The sequence below is a fragment of the Pantherophis guttatus genome, chromosome 4, assembly GCF_059756535.1.
Source record: "Pantherophis guttatus breed Tessera chromosome 4, ASM5975653v1, whole genome shotgun sequence".
In the NCBI taxonomy this organism is placed as follows: domain Eukaryota; kingdom Metazoa; phylum Chordata; class Lepidosauria; order Squamata; family Colubridae; genus Pantherophis; species Pantherophis guttatus.
Window position 1 is genome coordinate 38,792,734 of NC_142066.1, and position 12,545 is coordinate 38,805,278.

At 36.3% G+C, this 12,545-nt stretch overlaps 1 protein-coding gene across 1 annotated transcript; it reads right to left on the minus strand.

The window, feature by feature from the left end:
* Positions 1-2,340: 2,340 nt before the first annotated feature.
* LOC117668920 (vomeronasal type-2 receptor 26-like) lies at positions 2,341-9,178 on the minus strand. Its single transcript, XM_087893647.1, has 2 exons — positions 8,912-9,178; positions 2,341-3,219 (listed from the first exon to the last, which is right to left on the minus strand). The coding sequence occupies exons 1-2, from the start codon at positions 9,176-9,178 to the stop codon at positions 2,341-2,343; spliced, it is 1,146 nt and encodes a 381-aa protein (XP_087749773.1).
* Between the last annotated feature and the right edge of the window lie 3,367 nt (positions 9,179-12,545).

Here is a 12,545-nt window from a genome sequence, read left to right on the forward strand (position 1 = left end):
GGTATACAACCAACTACTTCTAAAACTAAAATCTTATGGCATTTCAGGATCCCTGCATAAGTAGATAGCTGTGTTCCTATCAAACAGGCAACAAGTAGTCAAAATAGGGATCACCATATCAAACCCTGCACCTGTTAACAGTGGTGTCCCCCAAGGAAGCGTTTTAGGATACACACTCTTTATACTTTTGTGACCTTTGTGATCATATTATAAGCAACTGTGTTCTCTTCGCTGATGATGTAAAACTACTCAACACTACAGACAATACTGCTACCCTACAAAAAGACCTTGACTATGGGTCAGAATGGTCAAACAACTGGCAACTCCAAATCTCAACCAACAAATGCTCTGTCTTACACATTTGCAAAAAAAAAAAAATCAGAACACAAAATACAAGCTGGGCAGATATGATCTCATAGATGACTCTCACTCTGTCAAGGACCTTGGAGTATTCATCTCAAATGATTTAAGTGCCAGAGCTCACTGTAACAGCATTGCCAAAAAGGCATTATGAGTTGTTAACCTAATCTTGCGTAGCTTCTTTTCCGGTAATATTGAACTGCAAACTAGGGCATACAAAACTTTTTGCTACATCAATTCTGGAATACAGCTCATCTGTCTGGAACCTACATTGCATATTGGATATTAGTACAATTGAACGAGTCCAGAGGTATTTCATGAGAAGAGTCCTCCACTCTTCTGCTCACAACAGAATATCTTATGCCACCAGGCTTGAAATTTTGGGCTTAGACAATTTAGAACTTCACCATCTTTGGTTCGACCTAAACGTAGTACATAAAATTATCTGCTACAATGTCCTACCTGTCAATGAATATTTCAGCTTCAACCACAACAATACACAAGTCCACAATAGATACAAATGTATGGTAAACCGTGCCAAACTTAATTGCAGAAAACATGACTTCAGTAACAGAGTTGTTAATGCCTGGAATGCACTACCTGACTTCCCCAAACTCCCAGAACTTAAACCTTAGACTGTCGACTGACAACCTCACTCCATTCCTAAGAGGTCTTTAAGGGGTGTGCATAAGCACCTACCATCCCTGTCCTAATGTTCCCTTTTATTCTTATCTATTTCATGTATTCATAATCATGTTTACACTTATATATGTTATCTAATACATGCTTGACAAAATAAATAAATAAATAAAAATAAAAAATGTTTCTTAGTAAAAAAATTTAGAATTGTAAGTCACATTACTGAGGCCCTGATGTACAAAAGTAAAATGTCAACATATGAAAAACAAACATACAAACAAAAATGCTTGTGTTTTTGCTTTCCTCTTAATCAAGAAATACTTTTGAAAATATTGAGATAGTGGATGCTGTACAAACTCCATATTGAGTCATCTTTAGAGTAGAGTAGGTAGAGTAGAGTAGAGTAGAGTAGAGTAGAGTAGAGTAGAGTAGAATAGAATAGAATAGAATAGAATAGAATAGAATAGAATAGAATAGAATAGAATAGAATAAGAGTTGGAAGGGACCTTGGAGGTCTTCTAGTCCAAACCCCTGCTTAGGCAGGAAACTCTACACCACTTCATACAAATAGTTATCCAACATTTTCTTAAAAACTTCCAGTATTGAAACATTCACAACTTCTGAAGGCAAGTAGTTCCACTGTTTAATTGTTCTAGCTGTCGGGAAACTTATCCTTAGTTCTAAGTTGCTTCTCTCCTTGATTAGTTTCCACCCATTGCTTCTTGTCCTACCCTCAGGTGCTTTGGAGAATAGCTTCACTCCCTCTGGTTTGTGGCCACCCCGAGACATTGGCACTCTGCTATCATGTCTCCCCTAGTCCTTCTTTTCATTAAACTAGACATACCCAGTTCCTGCAACCGTTCAACATAAGTTTTAGCCTCCAGTTCCCTAATCATCTTTGTTGCTCTTCTCTGCACTCTTTCTAGAGTCTCCACATCTTTTTTTACATCGTGGTGACCAAAACTGAATGCAGTATTCCAAATGTCTTTGAGTGATATAAATCTGAGTCATAAAATGTTTGAAGATTTTATTTTGTACAAATTAAATTTACATTTCAAAAATTGCTACTAATTCCATTTATTCTTGACTGCTCGATATTTGCTTCATTTCTATTCCTATAATGCTGTAACTCAATATTTGTGCTTCTATTGGTGGCATTCTAATTAGGTTTCTAACCTTTAATCAGTTATTTGTGTATTAGAGTCAATGATATTCATATATTATTGTCAATATTTACAATAGATACAACTTCAATAACTGTGGGAAAAGTTATTGCAACTATCCCCTTGATTTGACAATGTATTGCATATCATAAATTTGAACTTTCAACACATATATTGACTATATCACAGACTGAAATATTACCAGCCAGCCATGACGATGATGCTTCTTTCCCACTTCTTTCATCAGTAACTTTCTTCCAGATGTGGAGGAATACATGGCTTGCAGAGCATGAGCCACAGCATACACAGCATTGTAGATGCTATAGCTGTGGCCTGTTACTCTTTTTGGAAAAACATGTTCAGGGAGACTCTCTAAATTCTCCTCTCCACTGCAAATATTCTCCTTCTCATCTCCCAGATCAGAATCTTGAAATGCACATCCAAATGCTTGAGTCCAGAAATCCTTGATAAAACCATCTTCTTTTACAACAGAAGGCTTTAGATCCTGAATATGTTGCCGGAATCCTTTCAGTTCTTTGGCATGAGTTGTAAATGATATCGCACCAAGGAGGTCCTGCAAATCCCAGGTTTTTTTACTGGCAAAGTATCTCAACTCCATCCCAATCGTCAGGATCCATACTTTCCCTTTTTGGGTTCCAAATAGTTCTTTGTATTCAGTATTTAGTAAATATCTCAAAATGATCATGGAATGTGTATCTCCATTAAAAATCAAGACATTGGCTTCATTACCCATTATTTTGACATAAAATGCTATTATACAGTTGAAAAAAAATCCATTATTGGCATTGTAACATGAACTGTCGAATAACTCTATGAAGGCAAAACAAATGCCTTTTTTGGAATACTCAGGTACCAGGATCTGTAAAAACCAATCTAAGTCCATCCCATTCGCCACCAAGAATCCAATCCATCTCCAATTGAAATGTAGAAGTAAGTGGAGGATACCCCTATACTCATAAATTCCATTTGGAACCATTTGGTAGAAGGAAGGGAGATTGGCATCCCCTGCTTCAACTCTAGCAGATCCATACATGAGCTGCAAAAAAAAAGGGGGGGGAATTGCTCAGGACAATGATTTTTTTTCCAATATTGTATGTGCAACTAAACAGGACAATTTTTTTCTTTTGAAAGTTGATACATTTTAGAGCTCATAGGATATGGCTGAATATAACTCTGTGACTTCAAAAAGTAACAATGTTTACCTATCATTTTTATAGTTTATCTACTTTAAAGGAGACTACCAGGAAACACCGGGCTACTTTATACTTTATAGGCTTGATTGGGAAGGTAAGATACCTTCTCCTCCTCCTCCTCATCCTCCTCCTCCTCCCCCACTCATCAACATTAATATCAACATCAACATCAACATCATTGAAGAAAACTATGATTTATTATTGTATATTACTGACAGGCAAACTTCATTCAGGGATTTGTTTTTAAAGATATGTATTCATAAGTCCCATATGTTAAGTGTAGTGGATATAAAGTAGATTTTCTCCTTAGCATATATTTATTTGTTTAAATTTCTATACCGCCCTTCTCCAATATAGGACTCAGGGCGGTGAACAGCCAAAGTAAAAAACAAGACATACAAAATCTAAAAACTGTTTAAAATAATTAAATATTCTGGCCGTAATTAAAAAATTCCAATTTAAAATCAGTTTAAAATATAATGGAAGATTAGGTACATTTGGTCTGTGTATGAACTTGATGAGCAGCAATATCTGTTAAAATATTTACTACAACAAAGATTGACAAAAAACCCTAATCCAAAGTTTGTTTGTTTTTAAAGATGTATTATCGCCATATTATAACTTCAAAAGAGACAATTTTGTGTAATGTTTATGGATTCAGGTAGGAGGCCAGGAGTTCTAGTTCTGCCTTAAGCACAAAGCACCTTGGCCCAGTTCTATCTCTCTGATTCTCAGCCTTAGGAAGGAGGCAATGACAGACCACTTTTTAAATCTTGCCCGGAAAACTGCAGGGACATGTTCAGGCAGCCATCTGGAATCTACACAGACTGAAAGGCACCAAACAACAATAATAAAAATAACTCAATTGCAAAAGGCAGCTTTAATTGGAACAGTTTAAATCAGGGGTGAAATGCTCCTGGTTCGTACCGGCTCGGGTGAGTAGGTAGCGATGGGGCGGACAGTTTGGAGAACCGGTAGCAAAAATCCCTTCCCCCCCAGCCTCCAACTTCTTTACCTTTGCTCTTCGACTGAATCCTGAGCCGCTGGTTGCAACGCCTGCCTTGCTTCACTTGCTGTAATGCCTGCAATCCATTGCATCAGCAAGCAACTGAATCTCCCTGCCTGCAATCAAGCTCATCGGTGAGAAGCTCTATCTGCCTGCCTGCCTTGTCCCTTCAATTGGATAAGTTTTTCCCCCCTTTGGGAGTTTTAAAAAAAATAGTTAATTGGAGATTTTTTTAGTTGTCCCTTTTTTAGACTTAGCCATTTAAAGTTTAGGAAGTTTTAAATTTAGCTGCTTTTATATAAAAATAAAAATAAAATAAAATAATATTTGTGCAGCTTTTGTGTGTTTCTGTAGTGTTTCACTCTAACTACACAAACACACAAAATCTCACAAAGCTGTATGTAGAATTTTGTGTGTGTAAAGTGTGAAAGTTGGTTTTTTGGACTTTTTGTGGCTGTGTGAGGTTCTTGCTTGTTGCAGGGGCCATTTTGGGTCTAGCACAGCTGCTTTTATATTGCGGGTGAGCCAGTTGTGTTGTGTTGTGTTGTGTGTGTGTAAAGTGTGAAAGTTGGTTTTTTGGGGGGGCTTTTTGTGCCTGTGAGGTTCCTGTTTGTTGCAGGGGCCATCTTGGGTCTAGCACAGCTGCTTTTACATTGTGGGTGAGCCAGTTGTGTTTTGTTGTGTTTTGTAGGTTAAAAAGGGCAAAGAAGTGACATCAACTTGGCCACACCACCTGACCACTAAGCCACGCCCACCCAGTCACCTGACCACCAAGCCACGCCTACTAATTAAGCCATGCCCACAGAACCAGTAGTGAAAATGTTTAGATTTCACACCTGGTTTAAATCCTATAATGATATCTGTAACACCATCAAACATCCACATCAGAGGTGGGTTTCAGCAGGTTCTGACCAGTTCTGGAGGACCAGTAGTGGAAATTTTGAGTAGTTCGGAGAACCGGTAGTAAAAATTCTGACTCCTCTCCACCCAATTCATTCTCTGCCTCCCAAGTCCCAGCTGATTGGGAGGAAATGGGGATTTTGCAGTAACCTTCCCCTGGATTGGGGAGGGAATGGAGATTTTACAGTATCCTTCCCCTGCCATGCCCACCAAGCCATACCCACCATGCCACTCCACCAAGCCACACCCACAGAACCAGTAGTAAAAATTTTTGAAACCCTCCACTGATCCACATCTGCCTATACCAGGCCTTGGAAAGGAGCCAATATGTGGGCAAAAATGATGAATCCAGTCTGAACATGTGTCTAACTGTGTAATGAACCAAAATTATAAGTTACAGAATAACTGGGTAGCAACTGAAAAACCCAAATCAAAAACATATTCAATTCTGAAGTGGAAATTAAGACTGCATGCCAAGATAAAGAAATTAAAATCAGATGTGAATAATGAAGAAAATGAAAGAATAAAAGTTAAAGAATGTAAGGATGAAGAAAAGCATAATAAAAAATGTTGGCTTAACACCACAACAGTTAAAGAAAGTTTGGAAAGCAATAAATCACAACATAGCTGGGAAAATTTAATGCTTTGAGGCATAAATCATCCATTTTAATCAAAATCAGCTATTTCAATTAAACAAGAGAAATTCTGAAAATGGAAAAACAAAAACTAAATAAAACAATGTTTTGGAAAATAATGAATGGATAAAAGAATTGAAGGAAGAATTTAGTAAAAATCAAATGGAAGAACTAATAATAGCAGAAATTAATACAAATTGAGTGAGAAGAATTAAAAGCAGGACATGCCCTGGAAATTATCAATTGTATGGCTTTTTTTTTTAATTTGATTTATATGCCGCTCTTCTTCAGAGACTCAGGGTGGCTTACAATGTGCTCAGCAATAGCCTTCATCCTTTTGTATATTTATACAAAAAGTCAGCTTATTGCCCCCACAACTGGGTCCTCAATTTACCTACCTTAGAAAGGATGGAAGGTTGAGTCAACCTTGAGCCTTGGCGAGATTTGAACCTGCAGTAATTGCAGGCAGCTGGTCTTAATAACCAGCTTAATAACAGGGTGCCTTAGACCACTGTACTACCAAGACTCTTTTGACTCAAAGATTTGATTTATAGCTAAACAACCTAATAAAGCAATGCGTAAAGGATACATCAATGGCCGATTAAAAATTAGCAAAATGTATCTTACTGAAAAAATCCCAGCAAAAGGGACAACTCCAGAAAACTAAAGACTGATAAAATGCTTGCCCACAATATTTAAAATGCTTACAAGCATACACCATGAACTCTACCAATACTTGGGCCTTAGTTGTGGCATGTACACTTGAATTATTAATCAGGCACAAGCTAAATTGAATGGATTGGACCAAAAAACAAAAACAAGGTAAGTCATAATAATGACCATTCCCTATGCATTATGACCCTATAGTGATATTAAACTGATACTTTGCCTACAGAAATAGAGGCAGAAGTTTACTTTAAAACAAATAAACTGTCAAAGAGGAAAAGCATAGCAATGTATCAGTTTTGGAGAGAGCAACATCTAGATTTAGATAATAATGAGCCCAGACTAATGAACCTAAAAGCTTTAATTTTAAAGCACAAAGTCTCTACCAATGCTGAACTGAAAGCAATTAAAAATAAGCAACTTAAATTTCAGGTTTATTCAGAATCACCAGTAATGATACTATTGTCCAGAGTCAACACAAACATTAGAAACTGAAGAGACAGTTTATGTTAATGAAGAAACTAAAATTGCTAAAGATTTGTAAGACTATTAGTTAATGAAGAACTAGCTGGGAAAATCAAGAACTGAATGAAGGGAGCTGAAGGAATACTTTGGCCAAAACTGAATTAAAGTAACAGAAAACCTTTGGCTAAAACTTTGAAGAACATTAATTAAGCTGTTAAAATTATTTTAATTGCAGCATTGGCCCAAACAAGCGAATCTATGTAACCATTGAAAAATGTGCCTTAAAATACAACAGAATTAAGCAATTAAGAAAGGAAAATCTAAATGGAAAATGCTGCTGGAATTAAAGTTAAATAAAGTTAGCACAGATTTGAGGAATTTGAGGTAAGAAAACTTGAAAAATAACAAAATCAAAATTAGTCTTTCTGTGTGTAGCACAACCTGAAGATTAAAGGAATCGCAAAGGCTGTAGAACAATTGAAATAAAGAGTCATGGCTATTGCAAAGAGGATCAAGATATATTACAATCAAATAATTCAATTACAGCAAATTTGAAATTTAGAACAAATCAGTATCAATTATACAAATCCCTTGAAAATAAGAAAGAACTGACCATAAATAATGAAAACCCTGTCAAAGAAGAGATCTTAAAATTTTGTAGCAGTTTGTGGAGAAAACAATAGAAGTAAAAAAAAAAAGGAATGCAACATGGATTAAGCAAGATAAAAATGCTATGAAAGTACTTAGTATGGAAGATATTAGAATAACTGTGGACATGGTAAAAAAGGAATCAGAGAAAATAAAAAATTGAAGTCTCCTGCACCAGATGCAATTCATCGATTCTCACTAAAATGATTGACAAATCTATGTTTGAGGTTGGCAGATCAAATAAATAAGGTTTTAAAATGAAACTTTATTTATAATGAAAGTCTGAATGAAAAATGGCTAACAACTGGAAGGACATGTCTAATTCAGTTAATCTCTAGGCTCATTTCCCTTCTCCTTCATCTGAATTAGGAATGTCTTTCCAATAAGATATGAACTACATATTAGTGTAATTGCAAATGCAAATTCAAATGTTATTTGAAAAGAAATTATTTATCTTCTTTTGAACAAAAAGAGTACTGCAAAAATTTAAGAGGAATGAAGCATTAGTTGTTGATTGACAAATTGATTTTTTAAAAAATCAAAAAAGAACAAACATGTTTATGACTTGGATGGAGTATAAAAAGGCATTTGATTCTGTTTCACATAATTGGAATGTCTTAATATTTTTTGAAACAGCAGAAACATTGGGAAGTTTATGGATACTTCAGTGAAGTTTTGGTGAACAAATATAATGGCTAATGGAGAAGAGTTAGGAGAAGTTGAAATCAAACATGGAATTTTCCAGGGTGAATCATTTTCTGCCTTTACTCTTTATATTATCAATGGCCCTGCTGACAATAATTTTGACCAAGACAAACCATGAATTTGAATTGGCCAAATAAGAATAAAAAATTCATATTTACTCTATATGGATAATTTAAAATCACTTGAAAAAACAAAGGCTGAACTAGCTATCTTATTAAATTATTAAAAAGCACAAAATAGTTCAGGAAAGATATTGGAATACAATTTATTATTGATAAGTGTCCCACCATAACCATAAAGATTTTAATATATACCTTTATAGATATATATATTCCCTACTTGAAACTGCCTAAATTCTTAGAGGCTACCTTAATAATTTTTAGGTCCTAGTTTAGGAATTGAATTTTCACCAATTTTAAATTGTGAATCTATCAGCAGATTAGCCACAATAAATGCAACATACATAAATATAGGCATAAGCATAGGAGAAAGGGACAGATAGAAACTTACCTGTGGAATTTTATAAAGACTCACAAGAATTGGAAACTGATGTATGATATCTGAGATCAATTCTTCAATAACTGCATAAAGATTGTCTTGAATTATGCACTTGTAGTTGGGCAAAAGTTTGCTATTTGGAGCAATCAATTGCATTGCTGCATGGTAAGTCCACTTTATATTCAGGTGACTATCATAAATATTAAATCCCAGGGTAACATTGGGTAACATTTGGGCATTTCCATTGATTTCTTTCACAGCAAATATCAAAGCCAACATGTGCTGGTAGTTCTCGGTCACTATACTGCAAAGGAAATGTTCAATCTTGGATCATATGTCATCCTTGAAACTTTTAAAGGAAGCAACATTTGTTTATTGATTAAAACTGCATGTATGTTTATATTGCAAAGAGTATTTCAGTTTCCTGAAATACTTCTTTCATCCCATTCATGGCCCTTCGTTATAACAATACTCAAGATCTAAACCATTTTACAGTAATTGCTGAATAGGAATATGGCAGTGAGTTTGGGAAAGAATGGGACACATGTAACATTCCAGGCTAAGCAGATAAGGAAAAGGGAGGAATCATTAAAGCTAATATAGTTTGAAATAACTTTATAAAAAAATGGTATTGGAAATGGAGAATGTATAAGATGAAAATAGTTACAGCAAAATTCATACCTCATTTGATAAAGGAGCCTTCAAATATTGTTATTCAGACTTATTAATGGCATAGAAGAAGGAAAAATTAAAATCAGGAATAAAAATTTAAAGCCAATAATAAGCCTAAATGAACATTAAATAATACTTTCAGCCAGAGTTGGCAACCTGAAATTCTCCTGTTGTTAGTGGACCATGGCTTATGCACCTAATCAGAAGAGTAATTGAAAAAGGATTTGCTCTACAGTGGTTTCTTTTACCATAATGATGTGCTTCCCTAAAACATTTTGGTATGTTAAATCACAGCAATTGCCCCAATAAGCATCTTGTCAAAGAGGATCATAGAGGAGGTGTTCACTTCCATAATGTAGTGAAAAAAAATCCTTATACAAACATTTTTCCTAAAGGTGAGCCCGAAGGATATTGGTTGAATATATAGGGATTCATATAGAATGCAGTTTGATAAATAATGCCTCCATAAATGAAATCTCCTGACTTAAAATACTTGGGAATGTTCTGAGGAACATGATCTCTCTCACATTTAATATATCCAAGCTTGCATCCTACATCAGGTAACAGTAGCAATAGCATTAACAGTATCATTATGGTTGCTAATGTCTTTGCTGCAGACACTTCTCTATTTGTAGTTGTTGAACTGCTAGTATAGTATTCACAATCACAACAGCTGTATTTAGAATGATTGCCCTCTTTGCTGATAGGGTGGAAGAAAAAAATAAATAAGAAAAAAAGTCAAGTTGTGTCTTGTCAAATGGATCTCTTGATGCTGTAGTATTTAGAAATACATTTATGGCATCCTTAGTAGCTGTTGCCCTTCCTTTTGTTATCATCCATAGCAATCCCCAAAGGGAATGAACATTACAGAAGTAATTGTAGGCCTTCCGCTAATTGCAGAGAACATTTTATGTTCTCAATCATATTGTGAACAATTTTTTGAAAGAAAAAGTTGATTGAATTAAACTTTTTTATTTATTTTTAACTAAATGGAAATTTGATTCCTAAATTTCTGCATAAAACTCATTTTGATAACCTATTCGGGCTTTCAAATATTATCTTAAGACAGTATAAACACAACACATGAGCAATATAAATACAAGATGTAGATATACCCAATGTGAATATATCCATTAGCTTCTTATAGAATTTCTGTACTCACATGGCCTTTTCTCATTAACATAACTTCTTTCCCCACCATATCTCTCTGAAAAAACTGACAGATGATCTTTCTATCCAGTTGAAAAAGATTATTTTTGATCCTTATTTCAGATCCACATTAGAGAAAGTCACTTCCTTACATTTGTTTTCCGTCCCTTTATTTATTTAATTAAATATAGCTGACAAGCAGGACAGGGCAAGAGCCTGGGAACTGGGCATTAAGACAGTTGGTAAACTGGTTCAGTCATTTTCTTTCATGTATAGGAAGAAGGCAATAGCAAGCTGCTTCAGAAAATTATTGCTAATAAAAACCATGGACTTCAGTTAGGAGTCAAGACTGATCCAAAAACATGTACCTACATACAAATAGAAAGAAAAATGAACAAACAGGTATATAGACATCTATACAAATGTTTCAATAAAGGATAGTCATATTTTATTATAAAATAATATGTAATACATAGTATTACAGTAATAATACATAGTTTATGTCTGTAAACAATTCACTCATAAGTCACAGGTAATATTAGGCTTTCACTTATTGAATAATGGGGGCCCAAAATTTATTTTTCTACTGTTGGAAAATTGGCAATAGAATTTAGGGGGAGTGATGATATCACTTTGTGGATCAATGTCCCTGATTCTTCTTTTTATTTTATTTTATTTTATTTTATTTCAAATTTATATACCGCACCTTCTCCCAAGGGACTTAGGGCGGTGTACAGCCAGATAAAAACATACAGTACAAACATTAAGAACAATTAAAAGAATATATATTAATTTGGCCCCAGTTTAAAATGACAAACCATTTAAAAATTTAAAATTTAAAAATATGTTAATTATCTAATTAAGCCCGGCTTGATGAAAAAAGAAAGTTTTAAGGGCACGGTGGAAGGCACCAAGGTCTTGGATTCTCCTTATCTCAGGGGGCAGCTGGTTCCATAGGGTAGGTGTCCCCACAGAGAAGGCCCTGCCCCTGGGGTTCACCAGCCTACATTGTTTGGATGATGGCACCCCGAGGAGGCCCTCTCTGTGGGAGCGCATGGGGCGATGGGAGGTTGTCAGTAGCAGCAGGCAGTCTCGAAGATAACTAGGTCCTATGCCATGGAGCGCTTTAAAGGTGGTAACCAACACCTTGAAGCACACCCAGAAGACCACTGGGAGTCAGTGCAACTTGTGCAGGAACAGTGTTATGTGGGAGCGCCATGTAGCTCCCATAATTACCCGCGCGGCGGCATTCTGGACCAGTTGGAGCCTCCGGGTGCTCTTCAAGGGGAGCCCCATGTAGAGAGCATTGCAGTAGTCCAGGTGAGAGGTGACGAGGGCATGAGTGACTGTGCACATGGAATCCCGATCAAGAAAGGATCACAACTGGCGAATCAGGCGAACCTGGCAAAAGGTCCCCCTGGCTACAGCCATCAGATGTTTCTCCAAGGACAGCTGCGTATCCAGGAGGACTCCCAGATTGCGTGCCCTCTCCGAGGGGGCCAAAGACTCGCCCCCAATAGTCAGTGATGGAGTCAACTGACTATATAGGGATGCTGGGAACCACAGCCACTCAGTCTTGGAAGGGTTGAGTTTGAGCCTGTTCCTCCCCATCCAGATCTGCACAGCCTCCAGGCACTGAGACATCACTTCAAGGGCATCGTTGGGGTGGCCTGGGGTGGAGATGTACAGCTGGGTATCATCAGCATACTGGTGCTACTTCACCCCAAAGCCACGGATGATCTCATCCAGTGGCTTCACATAAATGTTGAACAAAAGGGGCGAGAGGACCGACCCCTGAGGCACTCCACATATGAGAGGCCTCGAG

Bases quoted from the DNA above. Each gene is read 5' to 3' on its own strand.
- LOC117668920 (XM_087893647.1), bottom strand. From the start codon at position 9,178: ATGTTGGCTTTGATATTTGCTGTGAAAGAAATCAATGGAAATGCCCAA. The intron at 3,220-8,911 runs GTAAGTTTCTAT...TTTTTTTTGCAG, and splicing joins GTCTTTATAAAATTCCACAG to CTCATGTATGGATCTGCTAG.